This window comes from Piliocolobus tephrosceles, chromosome 1, assembly GCF_002776525.5.
Source record: "Piliocolobus tephrosceles isolate RC106 chromosome 1, ASM277652v3, whole genome shotgun sequence".
Lineage (NCBI taxonomy): Eukaryota > Metazoa > Chordata > Mammalia > Primates > Cercopithecidae > Piliocolobus > Piliocolobus tephrosceles.
Genome location: NC_045434.1, coordinates 180,122,528 through 180,147,297, shown reverse-complemented (window position 1 = coordinate 180,147,297; position 24,770 = coordinate 180,122,528). Strand labels below are relative to the sequence as shown.

The 24,770-nt window shown below is 36.4% G+C and overlaps 1 protein-coding gene across 4 annotated transcripts in view; it reads right to left on the bottom strand.

Moving 5' to 3' along the window:
- Window positions 1-24,770, bottom strand: part of FOXJ3 (forkhead box J3) — a 153,759-nt gene that overhangs the window by 56,885 nt on the left and 72,104 nt on the right. For all 4 annotated transcript variants that reach the window (XM_023221311.2, XM_023221313.2, XM_023221315.2 and 1 more), the window contains one exon: window positions 22,980-23,054. In XM_023221311.2, the coding sequence (XP_023077079.2) occupies window positions 22,980-23,054 (75 nt within the window). The remainder of the gene's footprint in view (window positions 1-22,979; window positions 23,055-24,770) is intronic.

Genomic DNA, 24,770 nt, shown 5'->3' with positions numbered 1-24,770 from the left:
CCAGGCTAGTCTCAAAATTCCTGACCTCGAGTGATCTGCCCACCTCAGTCTCCCAAAGTGCTGTAATTACAGTGTGAGCCACCATGCCCGGCCGCCAATACCATTTTGTCTTAATTATTGTTAACTGTATAAAAATTAGAAATCAGGCAGTATATATCCTACAACTTTGGTTCCCCACCACCACTGCCACAAGCTGACCTGTGGGCTGGCAGTGGTTCGCCCAACTTTGGTTTTTTCCAAAATTATTTTGCCTATTTTAGGCCCTTTGCATTTCCACATAAATAAGAGGACCAGCATGCCAATTTCTAAAAATGAAGCCTATGAGGATTTTTTTTTTTCCTTTTTTTAGATAGGATCTCCATCACCCTGGCTGGAGTGTAGTGGCATAATCATGGCTCACTGCAGCCTCATCCTCCAGGCCCAAGAGATCTTCCCACCTCAGGCTCCCAAGTAGCTGGGACCATAGGCATGCACGATCACATCTGGCAAATTCGTCTTCTTTTTTGTATGTTGCCCAGGCTGGTCTTGAACTCCTGGACTCAAGCAATCCTCCTGTCTCAGCCTCCCAAAGCACTGGAATTACAGGTGTGAGCCACTGCACCCAGCCTAGGATTTTTTTAATTGAGTTTACATTAACTCTATAAATCTACCTGGGGAGGAATGGCATCTAACATTGAGTCTTCCACTCCACAAACATACTATATATGTCTCCATTCATGTAGATCTGCCCTTAGTTCTCTTGGTAATATTTTGCAGTTTTCAGTGAACAGGTCCACATATATTTTGTTAAAATGTATCCCTACAGTATTTCATTATCTTGCTTTTGTTAACTTCATTTTCCAAGCACTCCTTCCGTGCAGCTTGTACCCTTGCTAAACTCACATATTATTTCTAGTAGTTTTTTCCATAGATTCCTTAGGATCTAATGTTTGCAAATAAAGACAGGCTTACTTATCCTTTTTCAATCTGGATGCCTTTTATTTCTTTTTCTTGCCTTACTCCATTGGCTAGGACCTCTAATAGAATTTTGAATAAAAGTGGTTGAATGTAAATATCCTTGCTTTGTTCTCAATCTCAGAGTAAAATATAAACTGTAGGTTTTTCATAAATGCTTCTAATCAAGTTAAGGAAATTCTCTATTGGTAGTTTGCTGGATGAGTGTTAACCTTTGTCAAATATTTTTTCTACACCTGACATGGTATGATTTTTTTAGCTATCTTCTACTCACTTGATGAGTTACTTAAATATCCCTGGTTTTAAAGGTATGTGTACCAAAATGGACAACATCTTTTGAATATAACTAACTACCCATCAATTTAGTAGAGATGGGAAAAAACATACCATCAACAACATACCATCTTGTAAATATTGAGTCCAGATTTCAAATACAATTCTAACAGATTCTACAGCATTATTACTCTGGCTTTTGTACTTACATTTTCAAAATGTCAGGCTTACGAAGTATTTGATAGCCTATAATTTTGTTGAAGGATAGTCATCTCTGCTCCACAATTGCAAAAAACATTCTCCTATTTAGATCTATAAATTCCAAGTAGAATGATGAATCCAATCAACTATTTCATTTTTTTATCATCTATTTCCTTGCAAGCTAAATGAAAACACAAATCTTTTGGGATTAGCCAAATTACCTTTCCTAGGCATAACTCTCTTTACTAATTGTTCTCTGCAATAATTATATAAAAGTTGTAGTGGATGATTTTAAAGGTCCTTTTCTGCCCTTAAGATTTAGGATTTGCCAAATATTTGTGTGCTTGTTCTTTCATAGAAATTGTAGGAGGTAAGGAAGAATAATATCTTAAGATTAATACAAAATAATATAAGGTCAGATACTGGAGGAGGGAATACTTTCATATATATTTTTGCTAAACCCTCAATATACTACTTGGGTCCACTGAATTAAATTTAGTTTTTTTGTTTGTTTTTATAGAGGTAGGATCTTGCTCATCAGCTTTTTAAAGACATCATGTGTTCACAGATGGAAGACTTAATGTTAAGATGGCAACACTCCCCAAATCGATTTATAGATTCTATGTAAGTTCTATCAAAATCCCGGCTGGTTTTTTTGCAGATATTGACAAGATAATCCTAAAATATATATTGTAATGTCAAGGAACCCAGAATAGCCAACATAACCTTGAAAAAGAAGAACTTGGAGGATTCACATTCTCAGACTTCAAAACTTATTATAAAGTTGTAGTAATCAGGACAGTGTGATGCTGGCATAGGAGCAGACATACAGATCAGTGGAACTGATACGACAGTCTAGAAGGAAATCCATGTATTACACATTTATGGTCAAATTGTTTTCCAGACTACTAAGACAATTCAACAGTGAAACCATCTTTTCAACAATTAGTGCCAGGAAAATGGTCTACATGCAAAAGAACGAAACTGGGTCTCCTAACTCACACCACATGTCAAAATTAAAATGGATCAAAGATCTAAATGGAAGGGATAAAACTGTGAAACTTTTAGAAAAGATAAATGTAAATCTTTGTAACCTTGGATTAGGAAATCTTTTCTTAGCTATGATATCAAAAGTGCAACCAACCCAAAGAAGATTGAACAATTCACCAAAATTATAAATTTGTTTTGTCAAAAGACACTATTAAGAAAGTGAAACAGATCTGGTACTTGCCTCCTGCACTTAGAAAAACCAAATAGCAAGCAGATAATCACATTTCAAACACAGCATCTAACAGAGAACACTAGAATTTAACAAAGAAGTAACAAGAAACACCTGAGGCAGGGAAGGAGGAGGAGAGGGAAGCAGAGGGCCAGCTCACCTGGAATCCTGGAGAGGCTGCCCACTGAGGGAAAAGGATAAGTGAGTGATTCCCAGAGGTCCACATTTTCATTATGAATGTCTGTAACCCTAACCACAGGAGAATCCCTATGAGGGCCCTGAGACTAGCATAGGGAGCTTCCTGACAACTCCATCAGGGGCTGAAGCACACACTCTCTGAAGCCTGAGAACTGCCTGCAGCTGCAGCCACTGACAACTCTGCCACCCCTAGCAGCATAGCCATAGCAAATTTGTATACACCTTGAGGACAGACTTCCCCAGCCCACCACAAACACTGCTCCAGCTACCTGAGCACACTGCCAAAGCGCCTGGAGATCATCTCCACTCTGCCCACCAAAGCCAGTACCCAAGTACACCTAAGGACAAGCCACTCTGGCCTGACACAGCCCCTCCAAGTGCCAAAGCATACTGCCTAGGGGACCAGGGATTGCCCCACCCACCATGGCTGGCATCTGTGCATACTTCCTGGGGCCCTGAGGACAAACCCACCCAGCTTGCCACTACCGCAACCACCAGTCACCAGTGAGTGATACATGAGGTCTGAGGAATGGCCCTCCCGCACTTCACAGCCACTGATAACATCAATTCATACCACTTCAGAACCTGAGGGTTGTCCCACCACCATTACTGCCATCACCCACGCTGTCCAGGGGAATGAAGACACACCAACTGTCCAGCCCACTGCTGCCACGGTCAGTAACCAGCCAAGCTGTCTTGAGGCTGAAGAATGGCCCATTTGGACCCACTAAAACCAGAACGCTACCCAGGGTCTCAAGGACAGGAACATCCAACCCACCACTACCATCACCAGGGCCCAAGAACTGGCCTACTGAGCATCCTCATCCTTAGCAAAGCCTTGCCACAGCCTCCACTAATGACTACAGCCCAAGTCACTGAGAAAAACACAAAAATCACTGATGCCATTTACAACTGAAGAAATCATATGGGGGCTACAGTGCTACATACACTCAGAATCAAAGCTGAAGTGTTCCATGTAACAGGCGTCTCATAGATATATCTTCAGGAAAAAGTCTTCCCCTAGGAAAGTCAACCTAAAAAATTGGAAGAAGTAACTGCTACATTAGATGCACAGACATCAACATAAAAACACAAGAAATGTGGGGGGGGGGGCGGGGGGAGAACCTCCAAAGAAACACAGTATTTCTCCAACAACAGATTCCAATGAACATGAAATTTATGAAATACCTGAGAAGAAATTTGAAATAATAATATTAAAGAAGCTCAGTGAGATACAAGAGAATGCAAATAAACAGTACAAAGAAACCAGAAAAACAATTGAGGATATGAATGAGAAATTCACCAGAGACAGATATCGTTAAAAAGAACCAAAAACAGATCCTGGAATGAAAGAATTCAATAAATGAAATTTTTAAAATTCATTTGAGAGCTTCAACAACAGACTAGATCAAACAGAAAGAAGAATCTCAGAACTTGAAGAGAGATCTTTTAGAAATAACTCAATAAGGTTTAAAAAAAAAAAAAAAAAGAATGAAAGAGGGCTCTCCTGCCACTACTGCCATCATTCATGCCACACATGCTACCCAGGGGACCAAGGACATAGCAATCTACCCGGCCCACCACTGCATAATGTGACATGTGGCACACCATAAAGGGACCGTAGACAAATTCTGGGTGTTCCAAAAACTGAAGACGAAAGGCAAAGAAAGTTTTATTTAACAAAGTAACAGCAGAAAACTTACCAATCTATTATAGCAAGAGATTTAGACATCCAGATACAGGAAGCTCAGAGATCCCCAAATAGATACAACCCAAAAAGATTCTCTTTGTGACACATTATACTTAAACTGGCAAAAGTCAAACACAAAGTTCTAAAAAACCAAGAAAAAGTAGTCTATTATTATAAGAGAACCTTCATCAGACTAACAGTGGATTTCTCAGCAGAAACCTTACAGACCAGGAGAGAATGGGATGATATATTCAAAGTGCTGGAAGAACACAGCATGTAGGTAAAAAATACCATTCCCAGGAAAGTTACCCTGAAGCGAAATAAAGTCTTTCCTAGAAATACAAAAACTGAAGGAATTCATGATCATTAGACAAATCCCACAAAAAAGGGCTTAAGGGAGTCCTATGTCCATGAGCAAAAGGATGGTATCTACCATCAAGAAAACACAGAGAAGTAAAAAAACTTACTGGTAGAACAAACACACAAATGAAGAAGAGAAAAAAACTCAAATGTTACCACTACAGAAAACTACCAAATTGCAATAAGCAATAAGAGAGAAAAGAACACAAGATATAAAACAACCAGAAAATAATTAACAGAATGATAAAAATAAATCCTCACATATCCATTACAACTTTGAATGTAAACAGATTAAATTTTCCACTTAAAAGACATAGACAACCTGAATGGATTTAAACAAAAAACAAAAACCATTACCCAACTATATGCTGCCTACAAGAAACTTGCTTCACCTGTAAAGAAACATGACTGAAAGCAAAGGAATGGAGAAAGATATTCCACACAAACAGTAACCAAGATAAGCAGAGATAGTTGCATTAGATAAAACAGACTTTAAGTCAAAAACAACCAAAAGAGACAAAGACAGTCATCATATAATGATAAAGGGATCAATTCACCAAGAAGATATAAAAACTCTAAATACATATGCATCCAACACCAGAGGAACCAGATACATAAAACAAGTATCAAACAAAGAAACATTGGATTTAAACTGCACCTGAACAATAGGACCTAAAAGACAGCTACAGAATATTTTATCCAACAGCTGCAGCATATCCATTGTTCCCATCAGTATATGGAATATTCCCCAAGACAGACCATTTGTTAGGTCCCAAAAAAGTCTCAAAAAAAATTTTAAATCAAAATTATGTCAAGTATAGTCTCAGACAACATGGACTAAAACTAGAAAGCAACAACAAGAGGAACTTTGGAAACTCTACAAATAACGGGAAAGTAAACAAAATGCTCCTGAATGACTATTGGGTCAACGAAGAAATTAAGAAGGAAATAAAAAACTTTCTTGAAATAAATGAAAATGAAAACACAACATACCAAAGCCTATAGAATACAGCAAAAGCAGACCTAAAGGAAAGTTTATAACAATAAATGCCTAAATCAAAAAAAGCAGAAAGATTTCAAATAAACATCTAACAATGCACTTCGAGAACCAGAAAAGTAAGAACAAACCAAACACAAAATTAACAGACAAAAAGAAATAATGCAGCCTGGGCAATAGGCTGGTCTCATCTCTAAAAAAATATTTAAAAATTAGCCTAGCATGGTGACATGTGTCTATAGTCCCAGCTACTCAAGAGACTGAGGTGAGAGGTATCCTGTTAGTCCTGGTGTTCATGGCTGCAATGAGCTACGATCATGTCACTTCCCTCCAGACTGGGCAATACAGCAAGACCTTGAATCTAAAAAAAATTAAGAAAATAGAAATAATAAAGGTCAGAGCAAAACTAAAGAGGTTTAAAAAATACAAACTATCGACTAAAAGTTGGTCTTTTGAAAACATTAAGAAAAATCAACACACTGACAGCCACATTAATCAAGAAAAAAAGAGAAGACCCAAATAAACAAAATCAGAAACAAAAAAGAGGACTAACAACTGATATCACAGAAATACAGATCACCAGACTACTATGAACAACCAGATGCTACCAAACTTTAAAACTGGGAGGAAATGAATAAATTCATGGACATATACAAGCTACCAATACTGAATCAGGAAGAAATAGAAAATCTGAACAAACCAGTAACAAGTAACAAGACTGAATCAGTAATAAAAAGTCTTGGCCAGGAGCAGTGGCTCACACCTGTAATCTGAGCACTTTCGGAGGCTGAGGCAGGTAGATCACGAGGTCAGGAGTTTGAGACCAGCCTGACCAATATGGTGAAACCCCGTCTCTACTAAAAGTACAAAAATTAGCTGGGCATGGTGCGTGTGCCTGTAATCCCAGCTACTCAGAAGGCTGAGGCAGGAGAATCGCTTGAACCCGGGAGGCGGAGGTTGCAGTGAGCCGAGATCGCACCACTGCACTCCAGCCTGATACTCATCTCAAAAAAAAAATATATATATATAGGCTCCCAACAAAGAAAAGCCCAAGATTACAAAGACTTCACTGCCGAATTCTGCCAAACTTATAAAGAACTAACCCAATTCCCAAACCGTTCCCAAAAATTAAACAGGAAGGAATTCTCCTTTACTCATTCTATGGGGCTTGCATTACCCTGATACCAAAACCAAACAAGGACACCACAAAAAACTGCAGGCCAATTATCTCTGATGTACACAGACACAAAAATCCTCAACAAAATACTAGCAAACCAAATCCGACTGCACATCTAAAAGATAATACACCATGCCCAAGTGAGATTTATCCCAGGGATACAAGAATGGTTCAACATAGGCATATCAGTAAACCTAATACATCACATCAACAGAATGAAAGACAAAAATCATATGATCATTTCAACAGATACAGAAAAAGCATTTGAAAAAATTCAACATCATTTCATAAGAATTCTCAAGAAATCAGGCATAAAAGAAGCACACCTCAACATAATAAAGGTCATTTACAACAAACCCACAGCTAATATCATACCAAAATGGGAAAAGCTGGAACTTTTTCCTCTAAAAGCTGGTCAAGACAAAGATGCCCGCTTTCACTACTACTATTCAATATAGTACTGAAGTCCTAGTCAGCACAGTCAGGCAAGAAAAGGAAATAAAAGGCATCTAAACTGGAAAAGAGGAAGGCACATTGTCCCTCTTTGCACATGACATGACCTTACATGTAGAAAAACCTAAAGACTCCCCCAAAAAACTCAATGGTCCTAGGAAAAGTGAATGTCCATAGGCAGAAGAATGAAACTAGGCTCCTGTATCTCACCTTAAACAAAATTCAACTCAAAATGGATTAAAGACCTAAATGAAAGACTCAAAACTAAAAAAAACTACTAGAAGAAACACAGGGGAAATATTTCAGGACATTTGAGTAGACAAAGATTGTATGACTAAGATCTCAAAAGCACAGGTAACAAAACAAAAATAAACAAATAAGATTATATTAAACTAAAAGGCTTCTGCACAGCAAATAATCAATGGAGTGAGGAGACAATCTGTTGGGTAGGAGAAAATATTTGCAAACCATTCATCTGACAAGAGACTAATATTCAGAACATACAAGGGACTCAACTTCAATAATTATTTACATACACACACACACACACACCCCCATTAAAAAGTGGGCAAAAAAATATGAATGGGCATTTCTCATAGGAAGGCATACAAATGGCCAACAGGTATATGAAAAAAACGTTCAACATCAATAATCATTAAGGAAATGCAAATCAAAACCACAAGGTGACATCCTCTTACTGCAGTTAGAATAGCTATGATTAAAAAGACAAAAAATAACAGACACTGAAGAGGATGTGGAAAAAAGGGAGCTCTCATATACTTGTGGTGGGAATGTAAATTAGTACAGTCATTATGGAAAACAATATGCTGATTTCTAAAAAAAAAACCAACAAAATAGAACTACCATATGATGTGGCATTTACCCAAAGGAAAAGAAATCACTATATCAAAGGGATACCTGCAACCCCGTGTTTACTGCAACACTATTCACAAAAGCAAAGATATGGAATCAAACTCAATATCCATCAATGGCTGAATGGGATAAAGAACATACGCTATACATACATAATGAAATGCTATCATAAAAAAGAATGAAAGCCTGTCATTTGTAGCAACATGGATGGAACTGAAAGAATGTTAAGCCAGGCAAAGAAAGACAAATATCACATATTTTCATTCATATGTGGAAGGTAAAAAAGTTAATCTCATGGAGGTAAAGAGCAGAATGATAGTCACCACAGGATGGGCAGAGTGTAGCGGTGTGGGGTGAAAATAAGTTTATTAATGGGTACAAACATACAGTTAGATAGAAGAAATAAGTTCCAAAGTTTCACAGCAGGGTAGACTGGCTATAATTTAAAACAATGTATTGTTTATTTCAAAATAAATAGAAGAGAGGACTTGAAGTGTTCCCAATACATTAAAATGATAAACACTTAAGGTGATATATTCCCTAATTACCCTGAGTTGATCATTACACATTCTATGCCTGTAACAAAATACCACAAGTACCCCATAAAAATGCACAAATAATATGTATCAATTAAAAAGTTTTTAAAAACTTTTAAGAAGGCAAAAAAAAATACAACCACACAATAAAAGGAAATACTTGCAAATTATATAAGCGATACAGGACCTGTATCTAATATATATAAAGAACTCTTACAACTGAGTTATAAGGGAGAAATAATTCCATTTAAAATGGGCACATAATCTAAAAAAACATTTCTCCAAAGGAGATGTACAGATGGCCAACAGGCTCATCAAAATTTGATCACCATCAATTCCATTAATCCAATGAAAATCAAAACCATTACAAAATGAGGTATCATTTTATACCCGCAAGGATGACCATAATAAAAAAGACACTTAGTAAGTACTATTGGCAAGGATGTGAAAAACTGCAACCCTCGTAACTGTGGGAATGTAAATGGTACAACTGCTTTGAAAGACAGTCTGGCTGTTCCACAAAAGATTAAACATATAACCCAGCAATTCCACTCCTAAAAAACTGAAAACATACACAAGAGAAATAAAAACACTGAGTCTATCCTAAATTGTCTACACAAATACTCACAGCAGCATTTTTGTTTCAAAGTAGAAACAATCTAAATGTTCAGCTGGATAGAAAGACTAACAACTGTGGTATAGCTATGCAATGGAGTATCATTCTAGCATAAAAAGGAATTAAGCACTATTCCATGTTACAATATGGATGACCCTGAAAACCTTATGGTAAGTGAAAGAAGCCCAATATGCCACATATCGTATAATTATTTTATACGAAATGTCCAAAATAGGTAACATGTCCACAATAGGCAAATTCACAGAAACAGAAAGTAATGTAGTGGTTGCCAGGAACTTGAGATGGTGGAAATGGTGAGAGACTATTATTAATGGATAGGTTTCTTTTTGGGAGGGATGAAATGAAAATGTCCTGGAATTTGATAGTGATGATTGCACAACTTTGCAATTATAGTAAAACTATGGAATTATATACTTTTAAAATACAACATTTATAGTATATAAATTTTCTCTCAATAAAAAACTTTTTTTGATCTAAGAGAAAAGGGAATCAACAGGCTCTAATCAAACACAGGGTATGTCCAATACAGTCAAAAGACACCTTTCACAAAGCAAAGCCAGTGATATTGTCCAGAAAGAACTCAAGCCTCCTGATTTTTCTTTTTTTTTTTTAAATTCCGGGATACACGTGCAGAACGTGCAGGTTTGTTACATAGGTATATGTGTGCTATGGTGGTTTACTGCACCTATCAACCCGTCACCTAGGTTTTAAGCCCTGCATACATTAGCTATTTGTCCTGATGTTTTTCCTCTCCTTGCTGCCCCCCGACCCGATAGGCCCCGGTGTATGTTGTTCCCCTCCCTGTGTCCTTGTGTCCTCATTGTTCAACTCCCACTACGAGTGAGAACATGTGGTGTCTGGTTTTCTGTTCCCTGTTAGTTTGCTGAGGATGGTGGCTTCCTGCTTCATCCACGTTCCTGCAAAGGACGTGATCTCATTCCTTATCATGGCTGCGTAGTATTCCGTGGTGTATATGTACTATATTTTGTTTATCATTGATGGGCATTTGGGTTAATTCCATGTCTTTGCTATTGTGAACAGTGCTGCAATAAACATACGTGTGCATGTATCTTTATAAGAGAATGATTACAAAGATATGCTGAGTAAAAGAAACATAAATGAGTATATATTTCTTTGGGTATAAGGCTCCTGATTTCTAGCTGATTCCTGGCTCTCCTCTGGACCATGTTTGTCTGTGATAAAAGTTACCTAAAGTAGTCATTAAGAGAAAAATCAAGGAATTCACCTACCTGAAGGTTAAGAACTCAAAAGATCCTCCCAAATTTAAAGTAGATGTGAATCACTGTTAAGAAATGAAATAAGTTTCCTGGCCCCAACCTACTGATCAAAAATCAAAGTCTGAGTAAAATGAAGCAAAGTGACAATTTCTAGAACATTGAGACCAGTCTTAATTTAAAATGGCAAAAAAATTATGTAGAATTTGAAGTTTCTTTGAGAATAGAACAGCAATTTCTTAGTTACCTAGGAAAAGACAAACATCACTTTTGAGATAAACATTTATTAGGCATCTACTGTGTATCAGACACTGCTGGGTATGATGGAGGTATGAAAATGTCAAAGATCTAATCCTTGTAAATGAAAAACTCACAACTGAAGGAGTTATAATAGTGAAATTCCCCAAGAACCATGGGAGCAAAAAGAAGAGAGCAATTAATTTTGAAAAGGTAGAATAGGTTAAAAAAGGAAAATAACTTCCTTTCCCAGTTATTATACTGAAATGTGAACTGGGCTTTAAAGGATAAAGAAAATGAAATACTATTTTAGATACCATGTATCATAAATGCAAGAAAAACAGTAGAGTATAGCTTGAATATAAAGCTTAGAAGCACAAAGTCCAAGCCTGGACTTGAAAATAGGGCCACCGAAGTAGACTTGTGTTTTTACTTATGTGCCATACCCTAAGGCAGCAATGTCGAAGAAGGCACAGAAAAAGTAAACAGAGACTAGAGGAGACTAGTTGAAAGTGACATAGTATTTCAGGTTATTTATCGTTAAAATCATGTTACTTTTTAAAACATCTTAACTCTACTAATTATTTTGTTTTCATATAAAAACCAGGATCTGAAAAGATCAGTGATGACAGAAGGAATCACATGAGGCTGAATTAGGTTCACAGGATTGCTAAACACTATACAGATAAGGACAATACTTCATACTCTCTTAAAATAAAACCCCAAAGGGAAGCAGAGTCTCCTATGCATGTTTCATGTACAGGAAATATTAACTAACTGGTCAGGGACATCACATAAGTCCTAATTCTCTAGCATCAAAGCAACTGCTTGAATCCATTTCACCAATTACCTATGTACATACACAAGAAGGACCAAAGGGAAGCTCTAAAATTAAAAAGTACAGTAGGCTGGGCACATGGGAGGCTGAGGTGGGCAGATCACCTGAGGTTGGGAGTTTGAGACCAGCCTGGCCAACATGGAGAAACCCCGTCTCTACTAAAAATACAAAATTAGCCGGGTGTGGTGGCGCATGCCTGTAACCCCAGCTACTTGGGAGGCTGAGGCAGGAGAATCGCTTGAACCTGGGAGGCAGAGGTTGTGATGAGCAGAGATTGTGCCATTGCACTCCAGCATGGGCGACAAGAGCAAAATTCCATCTCAAAAGAAAAAAAAAAAAAGTCAAATAATTGAAATAAAAGTTCACCAACAGATTAGATAGAATCAGATTCAGAGATCCTGAAAATAGATTAGTAGAAACTAACCAATCTGAGGAACAAAAAGATAAGAAAAATTAACAGTCTCAAGGACTTGTGAAAAAAATTCAAGTCTTATTATAACTGACCCTAAAATAAAAAGAAAAAATAGGGCCAAAAGAATTTTTAAAAAATAATAACTGAAAATATCCCAAATTTGGAGGAAAGCCTCATCTTGTTGATCCTAGATTAGCAAGCCTAGAATAAATACAAAAACACTATATCAAAGCATATCACAGTCAAACTGCTGAGATCCAAAGAAAAAGAGAAAAATTACTGAAAGCTACCAAAAGTGACAGGGGTTTGGGGGTGCAACACACATTATATATAGAAGAATAAAAATAAGAATGACAGCTGACTTTTCATAAAAAACAATGGAGGCCAATGGAACATCTTCAAAATGGAATATATTCAAAACTCTGACAAGTGGGAATACCCTGCAAACCCAGGAATCCATACCCAGAAAAAAGTATACTGAGGATGAAATAAAGATATTTTCAGATGAACAAAGGCCTATAAAATTTGTTGCTTGTAGACCTGCACTACAAGAACTGCCAGAGGATATTGTTAGGCTGAAGAGAAAGGTGACCAGATGGAAACTTAGATTTCCAGGAAAGAACATCAGAAAAGGTAAATAACTAAGAAAATATTTCCTCCAATGTAATTTCCTTAAAAGGCAACTAACTATTTAAAGCAAATAACACAAATCCTAAGACGGGATTTATGGTGTAAGTAGAAGTACAAGATATGACAATAGCACAAAGAAAGGAATGGTAGATAAATGAAATTATACTGTTGTAATGTTAATACATTTTTAAATGGATGGCAGGAGGTAGCAGTAGGTGGTATAAAATGTAAGGTATGAAGTGGAGGGTGGTATAATATTACCTCCAAATAGACTCTGATAAGTTAGTGATACATATTGTTAAACTCTAGAATGACTACTAAAAAACTAATTAAAAGAGGACACTAAGAAGTCAAGAGATGAAATAAAATAGAATCCTATAAACTGATTAACCCCAAAGGTTGTAGAAATAAAGCAACATTAAGAACAAAAGAAAAACAAACAGCAACGATACCAATAATCACATTAAATTAAATACAAACACTAAGTGGTCTAAATAGAAGGCAGAGGTCATTAGACAATTTTAAAAGCAAGAGCCAATGGCCACGTGGTTTACCAGAGAAACGCTTTAAACACAAAGATGTTTACAGACTAAAAGCAAAATACTGGAAAAAGATACACCATGATATTGCATAAGAAAGCTGGAATGGCTAAACTAGTATCAGACAGAGTAGGCTTCAGGACAAAGAGCATTTTAAGAAATTAAGTGCCAGGTGCAGTGGCTCATGCCTGTAATCCCACCACTTTGGGAGGCTGAGGCAGGCGGATCACGAGGTCAGGAGTTCAAGACCAGCGTGGCCAATATAATGAAACCCCGTCTCTACCAAAAATACAAAAATTAGCCGGGCATGGTGGCACGTGCCACCTCCCAGCTACTTGGGAGGCTGAGGCAGAAGAATTGCTTGAACCTGGGAAGCAGAGGTTGTAGTGAGCCGAGATCGCGCCACTGCGTTCCGGGCTGGGCAACAGAGAGAGACTTCGCTTCAAAAAAAAAAAAAAAAAAAAAAGAAATTAAGAAGAACATTTCATAAAGATAAAAGCACGATTTATCAGGAAGAATAAACACGCCATACATAAATAGCAATTTGCAATGGGCCTAAGTGCAAAATCTAAAATTATAAAACTTAAAAAGAAAATCTTCATGACCGTACTTGATTTCCTGACAGCATACACAAGTCACTAACAATTAAATTTAAAAATGATAAATTCGACTTAACCAAAATTCCAATTTTCTACTCTTTTTAAAACACTATTGTGAAAGCAAAAAGGCAAACCATAGTCTAAAAAAAAACATTTAAACAGCAGAAATCTAAGGAAAGACTTATATCCAGAATATATTTTTTAAAATGGTTACAACTCAGTAATAATGACAACCAATGTTTTCTAAGTCAAAAGACTTTTAAAAAACTTTCAGAGGAGAAGACATACAAATGCCCAGGAAGCACATAAAAAGATGCTCAATATCAACAGCCATCAAGAAAATTCAAATAAAAACCATGATGAAATACCACTTCGCACCCAGTAGAATGGCCACAGTTAAAAAGACAGGTAATAACCAACTGTTGGCCATGGGAAGCAAAACTGCAACTCTCAGGTATTGCTGTTGGGAATGTAAAACAGCACAATCACTTTGGGAAAGGATTTGGCAGTTTCTTATAAAGTTAACCTTCCATCTGCCCTCTGACCCAGTAATTCTATCCTTCAGGAGAAATAGAAAGCATGTCCATAGAAAACTTGTTTAAGAATTTACTAGTAATTATTATTAGCCTAAAACTGAAAACACCTCAAGTGTCCATCAACAAATAAATGTATAAACAAACTGTCATAGATTCATACAACGGAATATCACTTAACAATAAGAAACAAACAAGTAATACATGTAGCAGCATTATAAACATTATACTGAGTGAAAGACACAAATGAGTATATACTGAATGATTCCATTTACATGTAGTTCTATCATGTGAACTTACGGAAAAAATCTACTATGCACTCAAGGATCATTATCTAAAACTGGGGCTTGACCACAGGCTTATTTTGAGGATCAAGATAATCCATGTAAAAATGGCTCTAAATTCTTTAAAGCAATATACAGATACAGACATTACTTTTTTATCAACAATTCCAGTACAACACAGTAATGTCCCTTCTGATGGAAAAGACTGCAGTGGCTCACCCTGTAAAATCCCAAAGAAAGATCACAAACAAGAATTCTACAACTTTGATCATATTTTCCAAAAATGATTCAAGATACCCTAAAACAGAAGTTAATTCCAGAGGGGAGGAAAGTGGCACCCAACTGAAAACCAGGTGTCATTGTTAAGTAGAAGAGAGCAAACAAATACCAGCAATTCATAAACTTCAGAGAAAAATCAAGGTAATCAAGATAAAGAAAATCCATCAGAAATGGCCAGGCGCGATGGCTCACACCTGTAATCCCAGCAATTTGGGAAGCCAACGGGGGTGGATCATTTGCAGTCAGGAGATCGAGACCAGCCTGGCCAACATGGTGAAACCCCATGTCTACTGGGAAAAAAAAAAAAAAAATTAGCCAGGCGTGGTGGCACACACTTGTAATCCCAACTACTGGGGAGGGTGAGGCAGGAGAATCGTTTGAGACTGGAAGGCAGAGGTGCAGTGAAACAAGATCATGCCACTGCACTCCAGCCTAGGTGATGGAGTGAGACTTGTCTCAAAAAGAAAAAAAAAGAAAATGCATCAGAAATGAAGATGTGTCAAAGATCAACAATAAACTTAAAAGTCTTTATTCCCATCATTATAAAGTATTTATTACTTCAAATAAAGAGCATTTTAATTATTCCAAAACTTTATTTCTAGCTGAAATTTTACGTCAACACAAAGTACCCTGCTTTATCTTAGGTTGAAAATAGCCTAATAAAAAAGCTATTACCTGATTAAGTACAAATAAACCAAAAATGCTAATATTAATTTCAGACTCCTAGGGAGAGCAGTCCCTGTCATAAATAGCTAACCATTCCAAATGGTGAAATCTATTACTATTGCAAATTATATGCCCACTGGTAACATGAATCATCATAGACGATTCTCTGCTCTTCCTTAGCTTTCAATGCACATTCACCTCAGGAGCTGGATTCCTGTTGTCCCTGACTTCTTTGGCTTTATATCATGCCTTCATCTTTCTTTCTTTCTTTTTTTTTTTTCTTTTTTTTTTTTTTTTTAACCTCTCCCAGTTTATTTCAGCAATCCATCTTCAAAAGATTTGTTTGCTTTGTTTTCTCCCAACTTCTTAGGATGCTGTTCCTGGTAACTGCTCAGGCACAACATTTGCATGCACCACAGATAGTGTAACCATACTTTGAGTTTCAATCCTGCTTTATACCTGTTCCCTAAACATAGTTAAGAATAGCACCCCTTTCATCCTCACAAGTTTCTGGCTTGGATAATAGGTTAAAGAGCTACTGAGACCACAAAAATAGACTATGAATGGTCAAACACACAGTAAGTACTTCAAAGGCAGGCTGCTTGTCTGGCTAGTTGACTGAATGAACATGTGGATAACAACTATTCCAATGCCTGTTCAGGTCCTGAAATACCCTTTTTGTACAAATACAAGTTTTTATTACTTTTAAATACACTGATCATCAAATTAAGCCTAAAGAGAGACTGTTAAGAAATTTCCTCTTAATCAATGGATTAAAATATGTAATTGGCATACTGACTGTAGTATAGTAAACAATTCCACTAAATGTTAAGGATACTTAAAAAGTATATCTTATTAAGGGATTAACAGACATATCTTGCTTTTAAATCATAGTACCAATCAATCCTTTTAGAAACTTTAAGTTAGAGATAAAGTTTTACTATATCATAACGAATTTCCAAGAAACAGATGGCTCACCTATATAATCCACTCACAAGGCAGCTTAACATGACTATCATGTTACTACTTGAGGGTTATAACTCAATATCTGTCAAGTCTAAGCCGAAAAGAAAGTAACTTGATGGTCAAATGAACACACAATTAGCAAAAACATGTCTTTCAAATAGTGATTAAACTCTGATAAATCCGTATGATGGAATATATGCAATGAAATGAAACAAAACTGCTGATACGCACAACAACATGGATGGCTCTCAAATACATTACGCTAAAGGAAAGAAGCCAGACTCAGAAGGCCATGTACTACATGAGTCCCACTTACATGGCATTTTGGAAAAGGCAAAATTATAGGGACACAAACAGATCAGCAGTTGCAAAGGCCTGGGGATAAAGGGAAAGGGCTGACTACCAAGTGACAATCTAGAATACTGTTCTTTATTTTGATTACAGTGATGGTTACACTGTGTTTGTTGAAAGTAATAGAATTATACACCAAAGAGTAAATTTTACCATACATAATTTTTTAAAACAATTTCTAGGTATAATGTTATTTTTTAAAGTAGTTTAGATCTGGAAAAGAAAAAAAAAGAGGACAACAACAACAAAATGTTCTCTTTCAACTTTAAAAAGAGAACAGAGAACACTGTATGTCTAAACAAAAGGCAGCTGCAACCACACTGCTCGAACAGTATTAACATCAGGGCTCTAGGCCAACACTTCTTTCAGCTTCTGCAGTGTTATCTCCCTGAATCAGATTCTCACTTCCATCTAACTCAATCTTCCTAATTTTCTGAATACCTTGGCTTTCTAACCTTGGTTTGTCTAATGTCTCACACTCATAATTCACCTCTGTCTCGACAATCACTCAATGGCACCAATCCATTTCTCACGTTTGGATCTCACGTTAGTACTGACATTAATTCCCTTAATTCCTGACTCTACCCAGCTTTGCTATGACTCGTCCCTCAGCTAAACTTGATCATGTCCACTTCTAGCCTTCAACTGGAGTTCTTATCTACCATGAGTTAAAATGACAAATGCTACCAACCTCATCTATTCAAGTGCTTCAGAAGTGACAAACTCTAAAGTCTCCCTTGGGAAGCTATATCAGTGTTTTTTTACTTCAATAAATATGACATTCTTATTTTGGTCCAACCAAACTCTTGCTTATCCTTCAGTCCTAGTTCCTGTTTAGTTTGTACGGAAACACAGATAAGCAGTCACTTTCTTCCTCACAAAAATCATGCATTTACTTAAGACTAGCATTAAAATGATACTCCTATCTTCCTTCTTTAGGGTAATACCTATGACTCCTACAACACTGTTCATCATTTAATGTTATATTTTATGTTCCCTCAAACCTCTCCAGTTTTTCTACACATTTTTCAAAGAAAGTGACCAAAATGGGATACCAGAGACTAACAAGCAATTTACAAATAAATATAACATAATACTAACATAGCCCCAAAAAAAGAATACCCTTTAAAAAGAAAGATCAGTCAACTATGTTATGGTCCCTTATACTAATCTACAGAATAGGAATAGAAAAAAACTCATAATTTGTGAGGCCACACCTCTAATCCCAACACTTTGGGAAGCCAAGGCAGGAGCACTTGAAGCCAGGAGTTCAAGACCAGTCTAGGCAACAGAGTGAGAACTCCCATCTCCACAAAAAATTTCAAAAACTTAGCCAGGCGTGGTGGCATGTGCTGTCATCCTGGCTACTCTGGAGAATCACTTGAGCCCAGTAAGCTATGAGAGCACCACTGCACTGGGCAAGGGCAAGATCTTGTCTCAAAAAAATTTTTTAAAGAAAAAATCACAATCCTGGAAGTTTCAAAAGTTAGTCTCTTAGCAATGAATTTGTTATTTCCTCACAAAGCAAGAGAGCCCAATCTTTACAGTCACTGAGGCTTTACAACTTCCCATTCCCAGGCAAGACAAAGATTCCCCAACTCCCACACTCCTAAAAACTCTTCTATGAATTAACTGTAGTTATTTCTCCAGGATAGTCAGATGGCCTTCATATGATTTTAAACTTCTTAGCTATTTTCTCAGTTCTATTAGAGCCCACTGCTACTAAGTTTAGGTAACTGTTGAAACTGAGCCCTATAATCCTTTAGTTCCTTTCAAGTCAAAGATCATTTTTCTGAACTGAAGAAAGGGAAACAAAATTGAGAAAAGGTTAAGCTGAAAAGCAGAGAAAGAGAATTATATTTTTTAAACTACATTTAGGCAGTAATCTGTTTTTCCCTAATGTAAATATTTACCTTTAAGATAATTAAGACACAAGTATGAATTACACAATAAGACTTATAACCCAAAGAGTTAAAAAAAAAAAAAAAGAAGAAGAAGAAGACAAATATAGAGAAAACAGAACAAAAAGAGAAGAAATAAAAGACCGGACTTAAAAATGGACACAGACTGCCCAATGTATAGACAGGGCGAAAAGGGTTATAATCAAGAGAAAAGAAAAACAAATCTGTCCCCCAAAAAGCAGCAAAGTTGTGGATGCAGAACTGAATTTCCTTTTGTGTGTGTTTTTTAAATAAAGTGGTAATATGGCTGCTTGAAATTAGTTGTAAAGAGGTGAGGAAAATGAATCTCAGACCACCAATGTACATAGAAAGGTATCAAATATTAAGGGCTTTTACGACCACAATCTTCTTGAAAATGAAGGATTAAGTAAGGAACAGATAGCCACATAAAAACATCTGTGATTCAACAATACACTTCAAGATTAGGTTGTTCTTCACAACTCTCTGGTAATACAATGAACAGAAAGCTGTATCGTGAAAATACAGAGAAGATGCTGTTCGAGTTACTTCTACCTCTTGACCTAAGTCATGGCAGCAACTAGCAAAATTCTAAGGGGTTATAAAGTCCACCCTATACCCAAGACCAAAATCTACTCCCACCCCACCTTGGCTCAATGGTTTTCTCCCACTATGGTGAGGGTGGTTTTGGAAAAGCCCCTCAAATGTCAGGAAACACTGTAATACAAAAAGAAAAAACAATTCATAAGTACTAAAACTTAACTAACATTTTGGTCTCCCTCTCAAGGAAGATTGATATCATCGGAAAAGTACTAATCTAAGAACTAAGAAACCCAGTGTATTTTGCTTGTTCAGCATTCATTCTAAGACTTTTTCTATAATTTCAGTTATTTGGGAGGTGGCGGGGTGAACATCAGGCATACTCTCTCTGTTAAGTGTTACTCAGCTGGTGAAATATAAACTAGAGCTGCTGACAGACATATTTGCCACTAATTGGACTGAAAATGAAGCTATCAGAGAAGTTAGCACAACTAAGGGATGAAAAGAGACATTCCTGGTGATATAATTTAAGAACCTGGCTCCAGTTCTTCCTTAAGTACTTTTGCCCTTCAGTTAGTTTGTATTGAGTTTCTGTGACTGACAAGTATGTCTGGCCAATATGCCTGGGTTCTAAACTCCACACTGAACCTGAGCAAGCTGTTCCTCATCTACTGGCCTTAGTTTCTTCTTTTATGAAATGGGCTTGAGATGAAGTTTTCAAAGTGTTTTTAAAGCAGTGGAATTTTGTGCTTTCTTAAACAAAATCTCATTTTGAAATCAAAAATAAAAATGACTTTATTCACATAAATGTATTTATAAGACCAAATTTACATCTATGTCTGACCAAAATCAATGAGAAAAATGTATTTAAACCTCACTTTGTAGCCATGCGCGGTAGCTCACGCCTGTAATCCCAGCACTTTGGGAGGCCAAGGTGGTCGGATCACTTGAGGTCAGGAGTTCAACACCAGTTTGGCCAAGATGTGAAACCCCGTCTCTACTTAAAATGCAAAAGTTAGCCAGGCATGGTGATGTACGCCAGTAGTCCAGTTACACAGGAGGCTGAGGCAGGAGAACTGCTTAAACGCGGGAGACAGAGGCTGCAGTGAGCTGAGACTGCACCACAGCAAATCCAGCCTGGGCAACAGAGTGAGACTCCATCCCAAAATTAACAAACAAACAAATTAAAAAAAAAAAAAACCTCACTTTGAGACTGAAAAGAAAAATTACTACTACAAATGTACTTTATAAAATCAAACATATGATATTTACTTACTATGACCAAAATCAGTAAGAACGGGGTGTTTTAATAGATACAAAACCTTAAAACTGAAAACTACTGGTAAAAGATGAAAGCTCTGATTAGCCTCTCAGGACTCAATTTATTTCTGTATTTCGTTTTAGTTGCACATTATTGAGAATCCTGATTCAAAAAACAGAGTTGCAATGAGTAACATGTTTTCCACATCTGTCTTACCCCATATATTAAAGATGAACAAAAGCTTAAACTTCTACACAAAATAAAAATACCTAACATGACACATTTTTAAGAGTCTCCAATTGGTTAAAATCAAGTACATGATAGAATTAAGCCTCCATATGTATTGATTTTTAATTTTTAAAAATTATTTCAAATTCATTTAAAAATCCAATCAGAACCAAAATGTTTACAGAACCTAATTAGTGACTTCATAGGACTCTAGTAAATAATCTCTGAAGTCTCTTAAAAATATTTTTCAGTCTGACCCATATATACTCATTGCCTACAGGAAATGTGATAAAGAATTTATTTTTAGAATCTAATTATCTTTTTGTAAAAAGCCTCCTTTAAAGGAAAAGGTGCAACAATTCCTATTCAGAATCTCAAAGTTAAAAACATAGAGAAACAATTTTTTACAAGACTATTATAATAATCTGTTCAATCTTACTGAGAACCAACTTGACGGAGCACACAGATGATAAAAAGTGATATAAAATATTCACTACTTCAGAAAAACTGATTTAAGATAGAAATGAATAACTCTTCATCTCTAATCTCAAGAAGTTAACAGTCTAAGAGAGGATACAGTATATTCATTCATTCAACAATGGTGTCTTCTCAGTGCCACCAGCCACTGTGCCAGCAACTGGGTCTAAACAGTGAACAAGTACACATGATCCCTACTTGCATAAATTTAGATTTTAAGGGCAGTAGATAACTAACAAAGAGCTTGAAAAAAAGAGACCATATGAGTAAGTTAACATTTTTGGGGGGGATGGGGAGGATTGCTGCATACTATGTGAAAGTTAATATAAACTGGAGGGATTGAGCCCAGCCATTGAGAGTCCAGTTAGGAGCTACTTACTACAATGACGACGGTCGCTACAAAATAAAAGGAACTCAAAAGAGGGAGCAACAAACTCAGCTGAAGTATGGGGAAACGAAAAAGCCTCAGAGAAGTCATGTTGCAGCTCAATACTGAGGTAAGAAACAGTCTAGACAAGTAAAGCAATGAAATTTGTACAGAAGACCATGTGAATGGCATGTTTGGAAAACTTTAAGTAGTTCTTCACAATGTGTCTTGAATGAGGTGAATTATAGCTGGAAAGGCAGATAGAGAAAAAAATAGTAAAGAACATTTTACAAGAGAAAGTAAACACCTCCAGGACACTAAGGAATACATTTAAGCAAGGTGCTTACATGACCAGGCTTACATTTCACAAAGATCCAAAATTAGTTAGCCTAAAAACAAATATAAGAAGTCTAACCACCTAAACAAGCATCATGCTTGCCAATAAATACACTGTCTCAAAGTCCTAATCTAGTAACTTACCTTGACAACCAAATACAGTACAACCAAGTACTCTAAAGTTTCAGAAACCAAACAACTAGTACCAAGTTCAGGGCACACTATAGTTGACTAGCTATTAAAACAACAAAAAAAAGGCGGGAGTCACCATAGAAAAAACGCTAAAAACATGAAAAATGCAATGGTGTCAGGAGATAAGAGGAGTCAAATAGAGAATACTCTTCTTGATTATACTCAGAAATGGGTTAATAACAGAGAAACTATTTTATTCCAGTATGAGAATACTTCCACCTGTTGCCAATTACACACAGATGCACCTCTTTTATGTAATAATTATGGTTCCTGACAAGCAGCTCAAACACCAAATTTCATTTAATACACAACACTTCAACCAAAGATTAGAAACCGCAAAGTACAACAGCGCTGTGGTGTGCATCGGCTATACACTAGTTAGCTTCCCACAGCTTAAAACTCTCTAACAAGCTTTAGAGCAGGGTCGGGGGGGGACTTACTACTTTGCAGAGGTTCCTATTCAATGAACTGGAAAAGTTCTTAATTCAAACATGACAACCGTTTTAAGAAAATGAATCCTACCTTTCCAGGGTCATCCTTGGATCGAGGCACTTTAAGGAAACATTTGTTCAATGACAGATTATGTCGTATGGAATTCTGGAATTAAAGAAGAAAAACCATAAGGTCAATAAAATCCTAAAAACATAACCCAACTTTAAAAACAGAATTAGAAATCTAAACATCTCTATGCTTTGCAAAACAATTACAAATGGAATAAACTTTTTAATGAGCTTAAAATTTAAATCTTTCTGACTTTCAAATTATGAATGCTACAAGGGGAAGCTATTACTGGAAAATAATTTCTAGAAGATTTCATAAAATGTAATACATGTAGTATTTTAAGTGTTTAACACTTTTAACGATACAGGAAGATGCCTGTAATGTAATGTTAAATATTAAATGCCAAATATAAAATTGGCATATTATGATACATATTATGACTTTAATTGTGGTACTTATTTTAAATTTATTTATTTATTCTTGGAAATAAGCCAGAATGCAAAATGTTAGAAGGCATTCTACATGAAATTAAAGAGTATGACTATTTTCTTCTCTTTACTGCAAAGTCCAAATAGTCTGCAAGACACATGTATTAGCACTTTTTAATTAGTTTAAAAAATGTTTTTAAAAAAATTCCACTGCCCTATTACAAAAAAATACAGAACCCAATTAGGTTCTCACCGCAGTCTGTAAAAAAGAAAAACACATGGAAAGATACTGGCTATAGGGAGCTGGGAAGAACATCTAAATTCCTCATTGTAGCAGGGAAGAACACCCAAGGTGGGTAGCAGGAAAATGCCCTTGGAAACCTGCAGAGTCTGTGAAACAGAAATTTATTCATGAATAAGTAAGACTGTACCACAATTCTTACAGAATATGCCCCAAAGTCCATTTCTTCTCAATTAAATGCTCCAAAATCCATTCTCAAATTATCTTGTTTGTTCCCAAATGGCTACTATTTGGGAGAAAAGAGGTCCAAATGCATTTAGCCATTACTTAGAATGGTACCTTTTGGGGTCATATTTTGGCATAGTATCTGTTTTATTTTTTAATATAAAATTCAGTAGTCTAACAAGAATGCCTATAATAAAACTTCTCTCCCTCAGGCACAATATTGGAATTTTAAACATTTTTAAAAGATGACTACAGAATATAAATTCAAGACCATCTTATTACCAAAGCAGAAATTTAAAATTTACGCTTGGGATGTAAACAGCTACAAAGAATGATGCTCTCTTACAAAGAGAAAACCCTAAGTAAGCTTTTTTTTTTAAAACAAAACAAAACAAAACAAAAAACCTACTTTTAAGCTACATCAGAGAGCTCAGATTGCAAGGCAACCAGACCACATTCCTAAGAGGAGCAAGGCTATTCAACGAGAAACTGGACACACAACTATATCACCTTTGGCAGAGCACAGGAAAAAGAGATGGCCACCATCTAAGCAGTTAAAAAGAAATTACCTAAAATTTTAAAGGCCAAGCATGGGGTTGTCACTTTAGAGCAACAAGGATCCCAGAAACAAGAGAAGTTCTCACACACTCTTCTCCATAGACCTTTATCATATGTTCCTAAGAAAGAATAGGGGTAGGAAAGGAGACCCAAGAAAGTCTCCCCTAGTGGCATAAACAGGAAGAAAGTGATTGACAGTGATAGGGAGTGAGGAGACAAAGCCCACCAACCTTCCACAGATTTTACAAAGCAAAAAAACAAGTCTGCAGTAAAGGCAGCAAAACCTCTCACCCACAGGACTCTGGCAAAGATTCACTGCTTCTAGGCGAAGAATGGAAACAAAACCCTGGTGCCTCTAGG